A 19,360-nucleotide genomic window follows, 5' to 3' on the forward strand; every position below is an offset into this window, starting at 1 on the left:
GCTCTTTGTAGAGCAGCAGTAAAGAATTCCATACAAAAAAAAAAGGGGGGGGGGGGAAGGAAGGCACTCCTGACCGAGAAGCCCCACATCACAAAACACACCAAAGACTACAAATTTGGTGCCTTTTAGAGAACTGGAGAAAAAGTGAAACTTTTAGAGCCATTTTCTCAAACCAGTTGTTTTGCTTTTCTGCTCAATTTCCAGAGCTGATTTCTTTGTTAGTGTTTAGCCTATTTTGACTTTCTTTTTTCCCATGTTCCTTGGGCTACAGTGCAAGTCATGACATTACCTTTTTTTATCTTGACTCTTTATAAATTTATGATGTGGCTATTCGTTCACCCGATAGTGTGCTTGATGCAAACATAAAAAATGACAATCCAAAAATTTTCTGTTGTGAAAAAGGAAAAGCATGAATGTCACGACCTTCAGCACACATTTAGCTATGCAGTCAACACTCCACAAGCCTTCCATTGCTTTTTTTAAACTCCCCAGGCCCTCCAGAAAGTTCAAAGGAGAAACATTCTGCTGAATAAAATGTTCTCATGATATCACTCTAAAACATTTATGGAAGCATCAAGGAGACAGTGTAAACATTTGTGCCAATTTTCACCAAAATCCATGCAGAAATAAGGAAGTTTTTTTGAAAGCCACATCCCCCCTTAAGTGCATTTGTTCTAAATACATGTGTGATAGTAAAACATTCTAGTCTCCCCATAAACTACAAGGTAGCCATTCAATCCTGGGATTGCCACAGGTCCAAAGCTAAGGGTGCAATTATAACAGGGAAAATAAAAATCCCAATTTTCAAGAGCAATGTTGGTGGTGCATTTATCATGTAAGCAATACAATATTCATGAGTAAGGCCCTATTCCATGATTGTTTATGATCAGTTGGCATGTTGGGCCATAATTTCAATAGTGTACCAGAGGCGTTGGTGCAATAATTCCAGCACATTATACACCCTTGTGAAAACTAGGCAGCATTCACTGAATGAGGTCATGCAGCGATGAAAGCAACAACTCACCACGACTGCCTTGAGCACCTCATTGGTGATGGAGGGGAGCACACGCTCATCATAGTCCACGCCCAAGGTTGTGTACATGCGAGGCAGCTGCTCTTGCACGGGACGGAACAGGATCCGTAGTGTGATGTTCACATTCTGTAAGTCTGCATTGAGAGAGGCATTGTTGCCCAATTCCATTCTGTTCTTGCTATTCTTGAGCTATGTGGCAATTGACAACTGTGCTAAACTAAGCCCAAACTACCAAATGGCTTACTGCAATGTAAACCAGTATAGTACTACCGACAAACGAAGAAACACATTATGGTCTGACCAATGAAGGAAACAGCAGAAAGCTGAGCAAACACTTTGTAGAGCACTATTACGTGCCACAATGGTCCGGTCACAAAAGACGACAACATGCCCAGCACACTGATGGTGCGCAAGCAGTGGTATCGGCGGAATCAGGCTTCCGCTTGATTAAATGGGCTCGACTAAAGATATCATTTCTGGACACCAGACACCAGCATCTGTCTGGTTTTTCTTCACCCACAAGTTGCAGGTAATCTCGATGTGATTGATGCCGAGTAGCCGAGATATATTGGCTAATAATGATTGGTGCCGCACGTTCGGCCGAGAGCTGCTCACCATCTATTTGGCTGTGAAGCCCTTCCGAGATTTTCTCGAGGGATGCTCCTTCCATGTCCTTACAGACCATAAAGCACTGACTTCCGCCCTAGCAACCAGCAGCACCTCCTACGCTCCCCCACGAAATCAGACAGCTCACCTACATTTCTAAATTCACCAGTAACATTCGTCACGTCCGCAGAAAATCCAACGCCGTTGCCGATGCACTTTCTTGCACCGCCATCCATGCAACGGAGCACGGCAGACCGGTCATCGACTTCATGGCCATGGCTACAGCCCAGAGTGTCGACACCGAGCTCTAGCTGCTTCACACGAGCAGTACCTCACTGGTGTTTGAAGATATCTTGCTTCCTTGCTGTGATGTGCCAATTGTTTATGATACGTCGACTGGACGTCCTCGTCCTTACGTGCCTCGCCCATACCGTCAGACAGTCTTTGATGTCCTCCATTTTTTAGCTCATCCTGGCATATGCGCAACACAGCGACTCGTCCCTTCTCGCTATACGGGGCCCAGCATCAACGTAGACGTTTGTCGCTGGTCTCAGGTGTGCCTCAACTGCCAACAGTCTAAAGTGCATCGCCACACTGCGACTCCTCTAGCCGCATTCCCGTCCCCAGACACCCACTTCAGCCATATGCACATCGATATTGTTGGCCCCTTTCCTCCCTGCGGGAATCGTCACTACCTGTTAACCTGCACTGACAGGTTCACCAGATGGCCTGAAGCGATGCCCCTCCTGGACATAATGGCAGAGTCAATAGCTCGAGCACTCATCACACTCCGGATTAGCTGCTACAGTATCCCTTCCACCATTATGACTGACCGTGGTCGTCAATTCGACTCAACACTGTTCACCAATCTATCTCGGCTACTCAGCCAAGATAGATTCTAATGGGATCACTGAACATTTTCACCGCCAACTGAAGACTTCACTTATGGCTTCGACTTTTCCTTCATCATGGATTGAGCGCCTTCCTTTCATTATGCTTGGCATCCACACCACTCTTTGCAGTGACTCTTCCACCAGTGCCGCCGAGCTTACGTTTGGCACCTCTCTACAAGTCCCTGGCGAATTCTTCGACGACTCGCCCGCCATACCTGCCGACGTTTCCGACTATGCAGCACTATGCGTACTGCCGTTCCCCCTCCCTCCGACAACGACATTCTTCCCGGTGTGTATACGTCAACCCTGGCCTTGAGAACTGCACACACGTCTTTGTGCACCATGATGCTGCGCGTCCTCCCTTATGGCCCCCGTATGATGGTCCGTTCAACGTACTGAAGGGTGCACCTAAAAACTTTCTATTGCTCATCAACGGCCAGGAAGATATGGTGTCCACTGACCGTCTGAAACCTGTCTACTTGGACTGATGCTTTAGCCACTTCTGGGGAGGTATTCTGTAAGAGTCCACCTAGTGGGCTGTCCATTTCAGCCATTCCTGATTGGCTAGGGCCGCTTGTCTCCTCCTCGCTCGTACAGCTGCATCCAATCGGCAGTGGCCGAAATGGCCAGTTCACTAGGTGGACTCTTACAAAATACCCCCCCTGCTGTCACATTCCCTCCCGACCAGGCTAATCCTACTCGCCGCATACGTTTCGCACCACTGCCATCTGCTCTTCGCCGTCCATCTCACGGCTTCCTCGCTAGAAGGGGGTACTACCTTACTGTACTACCTTATTTTGCTCTTTGGAGACTTTAATTTCCCTAATGTCAATTGGGATAGCTATCCACCTTCGTCACATAGTACAACTGAAAATGATTTCCTCGAAGTCTGCTTTAATTTCAACTTAACCCAGCTAGTCTTAGAACCAACACGTGTAATGAATGACTCGGCCAACATTTTAGACCTGATATTAACTAACAATCCATGTTGCCTATCTTCGGTATCTCCGGGCAATTAGCGACCATAAAGTAATCCACACTGTCTTTAACTTTACCTTTCCAAAGCGAGAGTCATGGAATAAAATAATATGCTTATACGACAAAGGCAACTACGAAGCCATTAACAACGAACTGATGTCCTTCTACCCCACTTTCAGTGCTGAATTCCACAACCGCACACTTCCAAGCAAATTGGTCGATCTTCCAATAAAAAATCACCGAAACTAACCACATTCCAGTTATTCCAGTATGGACTAACAGCAATAAACCTTGGTACACAAAAAAAATTAACTTTAGAAAACAGGAAAATAACTATTCTTTCGGTCAGCAAAGCAAACCAATTGTGCTGTGGCCTGGGACAAATATTACGAGGCAGAGAAAGTTTATCTCTCAGCTATACGCCGCGAAAAACACTTTTCCATGACACGTTGCCTTGTGTACTAAGCACTAACCCCCAGAAATTCTGGCAATTTCTAAACCCCAAGCTACCGGATGCTATCACTATCGCTGACCATAACGATATACCGTAGTAATCCCCGAACAAGAGTGTGCCGATGCATTTAACCGCACGTTTTTATCAGTATTCACCACTAAACCTGATGTTCTGTTACCTATACCACCTTCACCTGTGCCATCTGTTATGTCACCCATCCAATTCACTGAACATGGCATAACGGCAATAATCGAAAAGCTAGAACTCTCATCGTCATCAGGGGTGGACGGCACCAACTCTAAACTATTAAAAAATACTAAACTCAACTGCGCAGCGTACTTTAGATTAATCTTCTCACAGTCTTTATCCTCCTGTATCATCCCCATTGCCTGGAAGAAAGGGCAGGTCATTCCAATCTACAAATCAGGTAATAAAAACTCGCCTCTTAACTACAGACCGATTTCCCTAACCAGCGTACCTGCAAGATAATGGAGCACGTCATTTTCGCCCAAATTATGCACTTCCTTGACACTAACAACTTCTTTCACCCATCCCAACATGGTTTCCGTAAGGGTCTCCCATGTGAAATGAAACCTGCCATGTTCGTTTATGACTTGCATGTTAATCTCGATGCTAACACCCAAATCGATGCCATTTTTCTGGATTATGCTAAAGCATTTGATAAGTTACCTCACCAATGCCTAATTCAAGCTCTCCCAGCTGAAGCTGCACCCTGACATCTTAAATTGGGTTATTGAATTTCTCATTAACTGGTTACAGTCAGTGCATGTCAATAATCACACCTCCGCACCCCTCCCTGTAACATCTGGCGTCCCACAAGGTAGCGTTCTAGGCCCCCTACTTTTTCTTATTTATATTAACGACCTCCCTCTTAAAGTTTCCTCTCAAATCCGTATGTTCGCTGACGATTGTGTCATCTACCGCATAATTACCGACTGACCACAGCATTTTACAAAATGACCTTAACAAAGTGCAAGACTGGTACAACGACTGGTTAGTGACCCTTAACCCCAATAAATGTAAAGTAATGTGCTTCACTCGCCGCCATCAGCCCTTAGTCACCGTATAATATTGCTACGGAACAGTATTTGTTATCACGAAGAGGCGAGCAGTGTGAAGACGACGACGATTAGAGGCTAGTGCGGGCTGTTGCCTCTTAGCCAAGTGCAGGGTATTTTCTTGTAAATATACTTGCACTATATAGCTTTTCGTCTGTGTCTTCCTAAGTAACAATATTACTAATACTACCTTAGAAAAAGTGGAGACATTTAAATACCTCAACATCACCCTTTCATACGACTTAGACTGGTCTGCTCATGTAATACGAATAAAGGTAAAATCAGACATCCACCCATTTGTAGCAATTGCTACAAAGGAAACCATATGGGTTCCTCAAAAAGCCTCATAGTTGAAAAATTCGTCCTGGTCCGGGACTCGAATCCGGGACCACTGCCTTTCCGGGGCAGCCGCTCTACCATCTGAGCTAACCAGGCGGCTAGCAGATGGCAGAGCGAAGTCGAATTCGTCGACAACACGAAGCAAAGGCAAGTGTTTGACGTAACAGTTCTGCGGAAACCTGCAAGGTGGAGAGAAGGAATGAATAAAGGGAAAACCAGACATCCACCCGTTCGTAGCAATTGCTACAAAGGAAACACATACGGGTTCCTTGAAAGAAAAGCCTCATAGTTGAAGAAAAATGCGTCCTGGTCCGGGACTCGAACCCGGGACCACCGCCTTTTCGGGGCAGCCTGGTTAGCTCAGATGGTAGAGCGGCTGCCCGGAAAGGCGGTGGTCCCGGTAAGGCGGTAAGTTTACAAAACCACATCCAGTTGGCTGAATCGTCTTTCCATCTGGGAGCTTGTGAAGAACATTCAGCTGGCTTTGTTAGGTTTCAAACAATCTGATAGTGATCACTTCTGTAAGAGTCTCTTTTGACGTTTCACTCAGGGTACAGCCCAAGCGTACCTGATGCTATGCTAATGTCTATCAATGAGACTGTTTTATGCACAACACTATAGAACATTAGCTCTTTCTTACTGAGGAGGCATGAACCTGAAGAAAAGAAAATTTACTATTAGGCAGCCCCTCACATTAAGAGTCTACTCACAGGGTGTCGCATGCATTCACATCTCTGGTGGGTGCGGGAAGTTCATTAAGGCTCTGAAATTCTGTTCTGTGAAGTTGATAGCTGGGAGGGATGTAGATGGAAGTGACTGACTAGCTTATCAAAAGCAGTGCTAGGACAGCAACTGCCTCAAGAAGCCACTGGGGGCAACACCTTTATCTACTATTTTATGGCCACACCACTTGATAAGGCAAGAGCATTGTTGCAGTCTATTCGAAAAGTGGTATATTGTCTAACAAAGTCTCTGCGTAGATTTTAGGTGTGTTTCCTGAACACACAGCACCTTTGGACAAGTTTATGAAGATAGTTAACATCTAGATTGTGTACAAGCCCCTTAGTGTGCAATATTTGTGTGTCCATATTACAGAAGACGTTTGTGCTACGTGTCTTATAGACAGTTTTTTTCATGGGCGCCACCAGTGGCACCATCTATGCGCAGTCGGCATGCTGGCTTGGGCGAGCGCTCCATCTTGTGTGTCAGCCTTACGGTCGGCGCTAGTTTCTGGTGTTTGTTTTCGCGCTCACGTGGTCTATGTGGGGTGACGTGGCGTCTTCTACGTGGAAAATGGTTCTGCGAGACATACTGAAGTTTAAGTCGGCACGGCCGAACTTTCTGCTGGCGTTGAGGCGGACGGAACACGCAGCGCAATGTGTGTGCCCATGTTTAAGCCTACAATCATTTTCTCAGGTCAATTGTGTATTTCTGAAAATTCCATTCACTAATGTGACTTTATAGCAGTATTCTCCTTTGGTTCTAAGCTGTGGTTTAGGAGCAATCAAAGATATGCGACGATCGTAACAGCGTAACACCATTCGGCTATGGTAGAAGCATTCAAACTGTTCGCTGTAGATTACATTGTGTACAAGAGGATAATACCCATTTATTTTTTCAGTTTTGTTCATCCCGTTTTCTTCGACGCACTCAACTGTATTACGGAAATTTTGTACTCAGAAATAGCCGTTGCATTCTTTTTATGCCATCCCTCTCGGATATACAGTCGCCGACTGATTTTCCGGACTCCAAAAATTTGGACATGCCCGATTATTCGGTCAGCTTCGCGGCACCGCCATTCTCCCCATAGACCATAATGTATAACAACTGCCGAAAGTTCGGACACCTTGCAACCTCTCGTCTGATTTTTCGGACACTCCTTGAGCCAACTCGGACGAGAGCACCATGCAACGACTCTGACCGGTGCATGGTTCGACTTGCTGAACGCCATTTTTGTTTTGAACGGAGCTTCCTTGCTGCCCCACGAAGTGGCGCTACTGGAAATCCCCGCTCATCATCATCGTTTCTGCCTGGTTCGATATAGTGGCCGTACAGCAGTTCCGGTTTCAGCTTAGTAAGCCATGTCAAGACAATCCAGCAGCTGATTTGTTTCTTTGCGCACGACGCTGCGAGCAGGCCACGTTTGTTCGTTTGTGCGACTGGTGTCGGCACGGTGGTGTTTGCTTTGTGTGCTGTGTCGAGGTTTCGGTGACCCAACGCAGCATACGGAAACATTGTGTCAAGTGTCTCATGGCGCCGACAGTGCCCGCGCAGACTGCGCTGGGGAATGCCGGCAAGCGGGTGCCGGGAGGCCTAAGATTTGTCGCCTTCAGATGTGCTCCCTACTGACGCAAAAAATATTCTGCCGAAACCTGCGCAGTGGTTGCCATAGAGTTTCTCACTACATTACCTAGGGTGAAATCTGGCGCTGCTGCGCTGTGGTATGCATGGGAATGCCGGTATATTGTGGATTCGGATTGGCATCGTTCTCGTAGAGACAGGACACCTTGAAGACGCTCTTGGCAAGTACCGTTCCGTCTGTCACAATGACTCATTTTCTACTAGAATAGCACGTGAAAAGCTGTTTTAGTTTTATTATTAGGCGAAAACATGTTTAACTATGAGAACTTGTTATTGTGTGTACGACTACATGTTACGTAAAAAGTATAAGCGGGCCGCTAAAGTTGGAGGACAGACGACAAGGTTCGCGCTCGCTTTGAAACAGTTGGTCGTCGGTTCTTGCTTTTCTTCGCTTGGTCATGCATCGTGGGTGAGTAAAGATGTAATATGCGTGAATGGAAACATTTTATGAAGATTTTACTTTGAGAACGCGTTATCTGCGTAGCCATATCCACGTTTTAGACGAAGCCTCTTAAAACACCAGCCAACACGAGCCTCGCAGACACATACAGTGCAGTCCACTTATAACGATACCACATATAACGATATATCGGTTATAACGATGGGTCGACATGAGAGTGTCATATTATGCATTAGGTCTATGGGGAAAAAACCATTTATAACGATAGGTTATTCACCGCATATCGGATATAACGATCAAAATTTTGCAGTCTGGACGGCGTTTTCCGTGCCAAATAATCGTAACGTTTGCTTTGCTTGGTTCCCTGAAACGAACGATGTCGAGACGAGGCGATGTTTACCTCCGTAAGTTCGTATCTGCCGCCATTACCGCGCAGCGCGTCTCGCCCCGCCCGCGCACGAGTAGGCGCAGCCAACGTTGGCGAAGCGCGCCACAAGATGGCGCTAGCTGCTTCATGCGCGTCGGCCACAGTCGCTCCGAAAGAGAGAGAAAGAAAAAAAGAAGCGACAAGCAAAGCGGCGCGGTGGCGCCCGTCCCGCGTCTCTCTCGCGATAGCAGGCTGACGCCACCGAAGCAGCGTGCAACCAACGGTTCATCCCAGTTCGAAGATGGCGCCGACAAAGCGCAAAGCTGTGTCGCTTGACACGAAGATGGATATTTTGCAGGACTCTCGATGCGGCTTCAAGGTGAGCGCCCTCGTGAAGAAGTATGAGCTCGTCCAGTTAACGATATCAACCATCTTGAAAACCGGGAGCACCGCGATTGTGAAGGCAGGAGCTATCAGCGGCCATTCCGATCAGCGGAAAAGGGGTTAGAGACCCTTTGTACGCTGATGTTGAAGAGGAGCTTTACCAGTCGTTCATCACCAATTGCTTCACGAAGGCGGGCTTTGTGCGTAAGGACGAACTTCCCCAACCCGCTGAGACCGACCCGGTGGAAGTCGCTGACATAACCGAGCTCTGGGAGCTCGTTCCTACTGGTGACACAGGTGGTGTGTCGAAGGAGGAGTTTTTGACTGCAGACAGTGCTGCCTCGTTCTGCGATGAGGTCACCGACGAGGCGATCGCCGAAGATGTGCTGTCTCGACAGACGCAAAGTTGTGCGACGGTGGCGACTGCATCAGCGACAGTGACAACGAGATCGACAGTGGCTCCTTGACCCCGACCACGATGTCCACGCAAAGTGCACTGTCGTCGATCGACTCCTTCATTGATTTTATGCATGCTAAAGGATTGCCGCCAGTGTTCCCGCACTAGCTGGAATCCATGCGCATCGCGGTTGTGAAGCTGAAGCTGCCGCAAAAGCAAGTGCAGATTTCGGACTATTTCGGCGCGCCTAATCCTTGACACGGTCGTTGGCGCTAGAAATAAAGTTTGTTTTTCACGGCCTACTGTATACATCATCTATTCTTTAGAGCAAGTAGCGAATTCGAGTTCAGAGCTGCAAAGGTAAAGAGCGCAAACGCGTTTAAATTTTTTTTTTTTGTAACTGCAGTCCAGATATAGCGATCATCGGTTATAACGATCATATTTTTCGTCTTTCTCGATATCGTTATAAGTGGACTGCACTGTATACCGTCATTCCCATGACGGCACGGTGCCCCCTTGAGAAACTCCCATAGACGGTGGCGCCAGATTACCCTCTAGGTGTTATAGTGAGAAACTCTATGGTGGTTGCATTGCGACTCCGGACACCGTCTCATTTGACAGTTTCACAGGTGCTGACACTGCTGTACTGACATGCGCAGAACTCGACGACGGCGAGATCATTCGTCAGGTTTCTGCTGCACCGCCGGACGATGACTGTGAGTCGGAAGATGACGCACCTTGTGCTACACTGCCGTCGCATGCGGAGCGTCTACAAGCAGTGACTGTGCTTTCAGCCGCCTATAGTGACCGTACGACCCTCTCCGAGATTCAGGCTTATCTGATTGCGCGTAAACGGAACAGCAAGCAACGGTGCATTCACGATTTCTTCAAGCCTACTGCCGAGCCCGAATGAGTGCGTGGAAATAAAGGATTTCATTTTTTTTTTCTTAATCTGCTTTTTCGGACACCTGTTTATTCGGACATTTCCGCAGTCCCCGTGAGGTCCGAATAAACGGTCGGCGACTGTATGGCTGTACAGGGCAAAAAAGGCAATGCCGAAGCACGTAGCTTATATACATATCATGCTGGTTCACCAACTGCAGTGATCACTGTATTGAGCAGCGCCATCGGCCTGATACAAGAGGTAAGCGTAGACATATCATAGCGACTTAAAGTCTACTAGACTTGAAATACGTGAGAACGATGATGGTGTAACATGAACGTATAATAGCGCCTGGAACTTAGATGTTTCGAGGTTGCCTTAGGTTGGCCGTACACGAGCATGAGCTCTATGTTTTAGTTCCTGCACCATGCGATCAGATAGTGAGCAGATTTTCGATTTCCTGGCAATACACAACACAGATGCCGGTTCTTTTCGTTGAGTTAAAACCGATACACCCAACATAGTTCACAACACATACACACACCGAGGCTGATGCTCGTCACATGTTTGCGCCCCCAAGAGATATTTCCGCATACTGTAGTTACCGATGCACAGAAAGGCTACACACTGGTTCCCTAACGACCTTGTATGAACAGAAATTGTGTAAATTTCACAAAGTATGAGCTAAAACATCTCCAAATTGTTCCACAGCAAGCAACAGCAATACTTTCATGCAGCGCCACGCCAGATCGCACAAGCCAGAAAGGAGGAAAGGCTCGTCATGCACCCTTTCCTCCTCGCCCGATGAAAAGGTCTATATATAGGAAAGCTAACTCGCAGTAATGTGGCTGTCTGGACATGTTGGTAAGACATAACTAAAAACTTAAAAGCGCACAACCAGACGGAGACTGTGAAAGTGTGTCTCGCGTCTTCTTCCACCGCCCTTGTCTTGTTGTGCACTTTTTTAGTTCACTCACAGAGCTCTTTTCGGGTTCTGTGATGAGGGGCTTATCCTTTTATGAACGGTCAAGAGATTCTCACTGCTGCTTAGGCGCCGTTTGAGTGGGAGTCATGTCCATTGGCTCTTGCAAGGCGCTGCACACCTTCTCTTGTGAGCAGTGCATTTATCTTGAAGTCTTTGCCTCAAGACGACCAGCCTTAAATCGATGGCCCCTTTTGGGATGGCAGTGCAGCACTGGCTGCAGTCGCCAAGGGGGCAAACAGCACTGCTGCCGGCTCACTGCGCACGGGCCAAACAGGTGCCGGAAGTCATTGTGGCACAGCCCCGACGCACCACTTTGGCAAAGCTGTTCTTCAGCAGGTATGACACTCGCCTTCATGCCTCCTTAAACGAGATGTTTTCCTTGACTTTAATCATTACGATTTCTTTTTCTTCCTTTCATGACGGGCAGGATGCAAGTAAGTGACATGCTGGCCATCACAGTTAACACAGTGCAGAGTGTTCTTGCATGTTTTGCATGAATGTGCACTGGCACTACATTTAGCACATGTTTGTCATCCTCGGCAGTTCTGTCAACTATGGCCAAATTGCTGGCATTGAAAATACCCAAGAGGACTTGGGACATATGGCCGGACCCAGATATTTACACTCCCTGCATCGATTGTCTTGCGCAGCATACTAGAGCCAAAGATGAGAATAAGGTGTTCTGTCTATCTCTTTACAGTCACACCTCATCTTAATTCGCTTCACACTGATTACATTCTGGTCACTCCAACCCTTAAAAAGTTCAATCTCAGTCAATTCCATTAAATCATCTTCTGGGACAACACAATGTATGGTGTGAATGGTTCAATGCAGTGTCATGGTCACACGAATATCCCCAAAAGATACTAGATTATGAAGCCTGTCATGTTGCTTTTTATAGTGGAGTTCCGGAAGGAGATCACGTTAGCCATCTTGGTTGCTTTATGGAGTTATATATTATGCTTCATATATCTTGCAATGAGAAAATCTTTTCTGGTTTTTCATAGTGGATCACATGGTGGTGAGGAAAGTTTTTAGTTTGCTGGCCAAAAAATTTGAACACTTTTTTGGTGTACCCCCTTTTCTGAGGGGCAGTCACAGGAAGGGCGGGAAATAAACTAGCCATAAAATTTTTTGCTACGGCAGTAACACAAACCACCCACCATGGAACCCAACAAGGGGACGCCACAAGACTTGTAAGAAACACATCCTGTACTAATTGCCATAACCAAATATGTACAAAAAAGGTTGACTGTCCCACACACTTGCCACCTGGAAAGTGAGAAGGGAAGACAGGAATCAGGGAAAGTGATGGAGAAAGGCCAGGGAAAAGGACAAGTGGATTTGGGTCAGTGCCGTCTACGTGAAGCCAAGGCCAAACGGGCCTCTAGCAAGGGGCCTTGAAGGTCCTAAGGCCACGCATCGGCTTAATTCCCGGGGTCCCCTTTTCCCCGGACACAGCTAAGCAGCGCACGGCTAGATGCAAGATTGCAGGTGCTCGGCTTCGTGGTATCACAACACACCAAAAGCCTACTGATGCAGAGACCCCTGCAGGCACAGTTGAGACAACTTGTAATGCAACTGCACACAGAAAATGCATTTACGCAAAGCCACACATGGCAAATAACATGGTCTCCCTCGCTTGCTTTCGAATGAGCACTTGGATTTATATATTACTCATCAGTCATGGAATAAATCATTAGGAGATATGTCTCACCTTTGCTGCCAGTTACAACAGGTACATTGCGTGGCCGTGAACGCACATCGTAAATGATCGGCCGCTGGACCCAGGGGATGAGGAAATGTGTGCCTTCACCAACCACATAGTTTTTGACGCCTGTGAAGCGATCGAAGATCACTGCCCGGTGGCCACCATCCACTGCACAGAAATCATGGCTACAATCACAACTGCTCTCCCACACATCCGTGAGCATAAGACAAGCTACACTAAAGCTTAAAATTCTAGCAATGTACACCTTATTATGACAAAACAGGCTATCCAAGTTCCTGTAGAAACCCATGCATTTAATACCTCTTTTTAACAAAGCAATTATTACAAAGAAATTTATATATAACGAAGTTTTTCTTTTTCTAGTTCATAATGGCTACTCACTCACCAGTTTTGCTGCTAAAATCTGGCAGTGCAAGACACTGCTAAACCAACATAAGCTGCTGATACACAAAACTGGCCGGACTGGCAAGATGGTGACGGCGCCGTTCAGCCCCCCTACCGTGACTCGCCTGCGCTCCATGCACGCAAGCTGCTGCACAATGTACTACATATTCCACCACAATCAAGCAGTGGAGCTCTAACTGCCTCGGGCCCGAAAACCTGCTTCACAGTCCTCTGTCCAAATGATGGGTATGGCAGCTCCAAAAAGTTGGTGGAATGGAGATGCAAGCGTTGTGAAGTTGCGTATAAATCAGCCAAAGTAGGAGGTGAGGCCGATAAAACTGCACAAGTTTTTTTGACGTTCCGGCCTGGGAAAGTTGTGGACTGCAGCAATCTTCTCTGGGTCCGGCCAAATCCCTTCTTTACTAAGTGTCCCAGAACCTTGATGGTCTTGCTTGCGAAGTGGAATTTTTTTGTGCTCAGTTGCAGTCCAGCCTTGGCAAGACAGGTTAAAACTTCATCAAGGCACTCAAGATGTGTGTGAGAATGTTGAAGAAAAGACAACTATGTATATATTGTCAAGATAGCACAGGCAGGTCGTCCAAGACACTGTCTATCATGTGCTTGAATGTGGCAGGCGCGTTGCAGTCCGAAAGCTATCACGTTGAATGCACAGAGCCCGTCCAGGGTGGCAAATGATTTCTCATTGTCAGGCTTGTACCACGGCCGCTGGATAAAGAAAAGGTGCGGCCTGCCACATGCATCAAAAATAGTGTCATCCGCCACAGTGCCACCAGCCGGGGAGACTGTTGTCTAGGATAGGCAAAGAAAATGCTCCAGGAAGGCATTTGGAACGCCGTCCGGCCCAGCTAAGCTGCCGAGAATGCAACTACGGCTGTCACATTCGCTCCCATTGCAGCCCGCCTGAAACAGCAAGCCGCACCTGTCTTTTTTATCTAGTGGCTGTGCTCGTAATGAAATGTGACCAAAAGATTGAATGAACACATCGCCATGTACTATCTCGGTGGAACGAATGGCGATGATTTGTTCTCTAGATGTCCAAAGCACATAACCTGTGGCTGTTACAAAACGGCTATGCACATCTGTAGAATGGCATTGCTGACTGGTGTCGGTCAGGGATAGGAGGCGTTGGCAACAATTGATAAACACTGAGGTAGATGACTAAAACCCCAACCCAAAATAAGTTTGCGAGTACACTCGCGTAGCACCGCAAATACTATGTGATCACAGATGCCATCGATAGAAACATGTACACAGGGTTCATGCTGGTGTATATGTCAAAAATTCAAGGGTTTTTAAGGACTTTCAAGGTCCTGTGTGTGGATTTTCAAGGACCACACACAGGGCCATAATTATACACGCGTGCACCCTCCTTTTCAAGAAGGGTGCACGCGAATACGTATTGTGTCCCGTGACAATTGCCCCTTCCCACGCTTAAGCTTCACCGCGTAACATTGCTGCGCCGAGGCGCAGCTGCCTTTCGCGAACCAGCATTACGTCACGCGCCATGCATTCTAAGCTTCGAAGCCATACGCGAGGATTACGGATGCGGAGTTGGTGCGATTACTGACAGCGGTGAATTCTTTCAATGAAAAACACAGCACCGAACAGCAAGAACTTTAATAGCGGACGTTGAACCAGCAAAGCCTAGTGTTGCCGCAGTGGTAGCTACGGCTGCCAGCGGATCGGCGTTCGAGAGCGCTGGTTCGAGGCGGCGAGATAATCAAAACGGCGGTGATGGCTTTGATTAATGCCATTTGGGACCTGTGGTAGTGGCAAAAACTCCGGAAAGTCGAAGGGTTCTTGAATCTGAAATTACAAACGTTCTTATACATTGACTCTATGGGGCGCGTGTTGGAGCCGCAAAGCCGTCCGCGCTATCGGGCATATCACAAAAACTGGGCGTCCAGAAAATTGGTTGTTGACTGTACACAGGCAACTCCTCCAGCCAACGACACGGCGTCAAAGACAATTCGTTACGAGTCCTCTCTTTTACTCGAGCCAGCAGTGGGGCGACTTTCGTTCCCTTTGAATGAAATGACAACCGATTTTCCCTGATTGAAGCACAAATTCCTTGAGTTTTCCCTGAGTTTTACCAGAGATTTCAAAATGCCTGAAAATTCCCGTTTTTTTTAAACATCGCAGCGGGAATTCAGGAAGGTTGAAACTTTCTCGAATACAATCACTGGAAGTTTACTAAAAATAAAAATTTAGGAAATTGAAGGATCTCCGAAAATTCGATGACTTTCAAGGCCTTGAAAACTATCTTTTCAAATTCAAGGATTTTCAAGGGTTTCAAAGACCCGCACGAACCCTGTGTACAGTACATTGCGTGATCGGGTGAATTCTGGCATTGTTTGCTCCACGCAAAGAAGCGCCACAGTACGGCATGGCCACTTTCCATAGACGAGAGCATAAATCAGCATGAATGATAGATATGGAGGCACCAGGCTCAATAAGAGCTTCGTCACAAACACCTTCCACAAACACTAATAACAGATTCGACAGGCACTCTGGAAGTATTATAGGCAGTCCGATAAATGCAATTTCCCCTCGTACAACTGCAGCATGGAGTTTTCCGAGCCGAGGTCAGGGGTCTGTGAGGTGGGCCGAAGTGGGGACACTGTGCAACGGCGTGGGGAAGGTGAGCGGCGCCGAGATGAGCAGTAGGTGGGAGGCATATCGACTGTGTATGGGGGCAGACGGTCAACGGTGCGAAGGTGGGTATGTCATCCGCTGGTAAGTCATAGGTAGATGGGTATCGGAGCGTTCTTGAGGAGCGTAGCCATGCCTCTTGTCCTGTTGGTGCCGTCAGCCGAACCAGGAAATGAGCCCTTAGCATTCGCAGTAATAACAAAGAGGATGGGTAGGATGCCATGCAGGGTAGGAAGGTTGAGCATGAAGCCACGGGTGCGTGTGCAGATGGTGTGGTCCCAGGCGTGGTCGTAAGTGGAGACATTGGAGTGATCTCTGCATATGTCCAACACATGGCACGGTGAGTAGATGTGAACTCCGATTGCATGCAAGCCCGTTTGCAGGAGGGGAGGTGACGGTGCCAGAAGCACAGGAAGAGCATTGCAGGCAGGGTTCCTCACGTATGATGGTACGAATCAAAGTGCGCAGGTCCATAGCCTAAGGGAGATGACCATTATACGCATCTGTGTAAATGCGAAGGGACTGCAGTTCCTCAGGGCGCTGGCACATGGTGATGACATCTGGCATGGTGGTAGGGTTCTGTGTAGTCCGGGCGTTGAAGCCGATAGTGTCGATTCCCTTGATGATGTAATGGATGCGGTTGCTTTCGGACATAGCGGAGTTTACACGCCTGCACAGGGCGAGGACATCTTCAATGTAAGGTGTGCATGACTCCCCTGAAAATTCAACATGCTGGTCGAGCTTCTTTTTTGCAATTTCAGTTCAAATAGCAGGAACGCTGAAAATAGCATGAAACTTCAGCGTAAAGGTGGTCTAGTCAGGGAAGTCAGGCTCATTGTTCAAGAACTAAGTTTTAGCGATCCCGAAGGGGTAGAAAGGGACATTGCAGAGATCATGAGAATTGTCCTACCTATTGTAGTCACCAACTACATCGCAGTTCTCGAGCCAGTATGCGACGTCTTCACTGCGTAAGCCAGCGAATACTTTGGGTTCACACTAACGGCGGTGCTAGTTGTACAGGGCAGGTCTTGACATTGCAACAAACGGTAGGATTATGCGATGATATGTACAGATGTACATGTATATATGAGGAAGATGAGGTGCGAATGTTGTGCTTACAATATATACATTTAAGATATACCGCAGTAAAAGACCAAGCAGGTAGGCGTAGAACAACATAAAAAGGAGTATAGTGCAAAACACAATGAAAAAAAAAAAACGAAAAAGAAAACAAGGAAATTTTGGCATAAACTTAGATACAACATCAATACAAGCATTCCGTAGATATAATGAAGTAGTGGACATATACAATTTCAGTTCACCTTTTGTTATAACAAGGCTTTACTGTAAATCATGGTGACAATACAGTTAAACCTCGACATAACGAAGTATTTAACTTTTCATAACCTCTTGTCCATAGAACACCATATATTTAGAACCTTAAATGGACACTAAAGGTTAATATTAAGTCAGCGTGGACTGTTGAAATACCATCCCAGAAACCTCGAAACGCTCGTTTCATGCGAAAAAGAGACTTATTTTAAGAGAAAATGCATTCTGAAGCACCTGCGTACCTCTAGCGCAGTTCAAATCGCCCGCCCTATTATCTAGGAGAGGTGACGTCATGGTCTCATAGTTACGTTGCGGCGTCGGTGAGTAAAATGGCACCCGCAGACAGCGCTACGGCTTTTCTGCGCAAAACGCAAACGCGCAGCTAGAAACCGAGCCAAGACAGAGCCGACATCAGCGCGAAAGCGGAAATATGGTGGCTAACGGAAGGGAAAGGATGCGACGATAAGCTGGTTGTTTATTTTACGACGCCAACTTTGACGCTCGTTGCAATGGACGACCCTGACGACACACTGGCTCGCGATGCTGGGCTCGATTCAGCTATTTAAGCACTGACGAACGTGACCTGCTGCTGAGGGCTCGCGCTGCCGGCGTCGTTAGCACTACTACGACGGCAACTGCATGTCATGGCTGTACATATTCGCACATTTGTAGCTTTTCCTTCGTGAAAACCAAATGCCGCACTCACCGCCCCGTCTTCGACCTGCAGTTGTTCTTGCGCTTCGGAAAATGCAGGCAAGACCGACGGAACAGTGCTACGGGAAAGCATTGCTTTGAAACGCACTCCACACGACTTCAGTAAGTCGGCGTTGAACTCGTAATCCTCTGGACGAAAGTGCAGTGAGCACACTATGCGATTTTTCGGCTCTTTGCCAACGCACTGTGACAGGGGTACGGCACTTAACTTCGAACGGAGAGGTTCACTCGTTGGCACACAGTGATAAGTAACATTGGATTCACCGCTGCAATGCCCTTGGCCAAGTTCCGCGGACTGTTCATGCATTTCACGACATCATATGGACGTGGCATTCTTGCTGCTTGTTCCAAATGCAAGTTTCGCGAGCCAGCAGAACCAGCACAGCACGACGCGATAACAAAACAACTGAAACTCCAAAGCGCGCGCGACGCAGAGTCGAGCGGAAACAAAACCTTTCGACCTCTCATACTGCTGAAGGGTAACGTCAAAAGGTTATTTTTTCTTAGAATCGAACAGAAGTAGACAAGCAACATTTTCTTCCGTCTTATAACCTAATGAAATGATCTTTTTAATACGAGTAGTTGAGTACTAGTGACATAAATTATGATGAGGAGTGCCTTCGTCATCGGGCTAGTACCGAAATGTCGCTGGGGGGTCTCAAATTGTGTCATGCATTTACCTCAATTTCTCGGTTACTAAAGCTCTGTTCGTGATTATATTGACGGCTTAGACGTTCTTGAGCATTGCTTTATCACTTTAACTTGACTTCATAGTAAACTTTAGTGTCTCTTTAATATAACAGTGTGTTGTGAGTTCAATATAACGAAATTTCACTACCACCGTAAAGGAATGCAGAGACAATAAATAAAAACTTCCACGGACGATGGACGCAGATGGTCAAATGATTGAATTACAAGCAGCTGCTTGCCAACGCACCTCTCAAATTGCATGCTACGTGTCATGAGCGACTTCTGAAGTGGAGTTGCATCATGTTCCATATAAAGTCCAAGAGCGATAACATCCTATCGCACCTCGTGCACTCTAAGTAGGAGAGAAAGCGTGTGAGGGTGAGACAAGAAAGATGGTGGCTTCTCGAGCGCCACCTTCTCGCGCGAGCAAAGGGAAAGAGGGGCGCGCATGGCTCTAAGTGTGGCTGAGCGCATCCGTGCACCCTGCTTTAAAGGTAACCTGCCACGAGTGCAAAGAGTGGGCGTGCCAAGACGGCGTGGCATCATGTAAGCTGTTTTGCAGAGTGCATTTAGTACTGCAAGCTGCGTAATCTCGAGTTTCGGCGACCAGTTGAAGCGAGAGGCAGACGAGGCATTCGCTCCCCACTGCCAGAGCTTTTCATGATAGCGTAGTGTC

At 47.1% G+C, this 19,360-nt stretch overlaps 1 protein-coding gene across 1 annotated transcript in view; it reads right to left on the bottom strand.

Moving 5' to 3' along the window:
- Phb1 (prohibitin 1) overlaps positions 1-19,360 on the bottom strand; it is a 97,670-nt gene that overhangs the window by 63,508 nt on the left and 14,802 nt on the right. The window contains exons 3-4 of the mRNA XM_050191449.2: positions 12,877-13,038; positions 1,025-1,167 (exon numbers count right to left, since the gene is read on the bottom strand). Of these exons, the coding sequence (XP_050047406.1) occupies positions 1,025-1,167; positions 12,877-13,038 (305 nt within the window). The remainder of the gene's footprint in view (positions 1-1,024; positions 1,168-12,876; positions 13,039-19,360) is intronic.

Source organism: Dermacentor andersoni, chromosome 1 (genome assembly GCF_023375885.2).
Source record: "Dermacentor andersoni chromosome 1, qqDerAnde1_hic_scaffold, whole genome shotgun sequence".
Classification (NCBI taxonomy): domain Eukaryota; kingdom Metazoa; phylum Arthropoda; class Arachnida; order Ixodida; family Ixodidae; genus Dermacentor; species Dermacentor andersoni.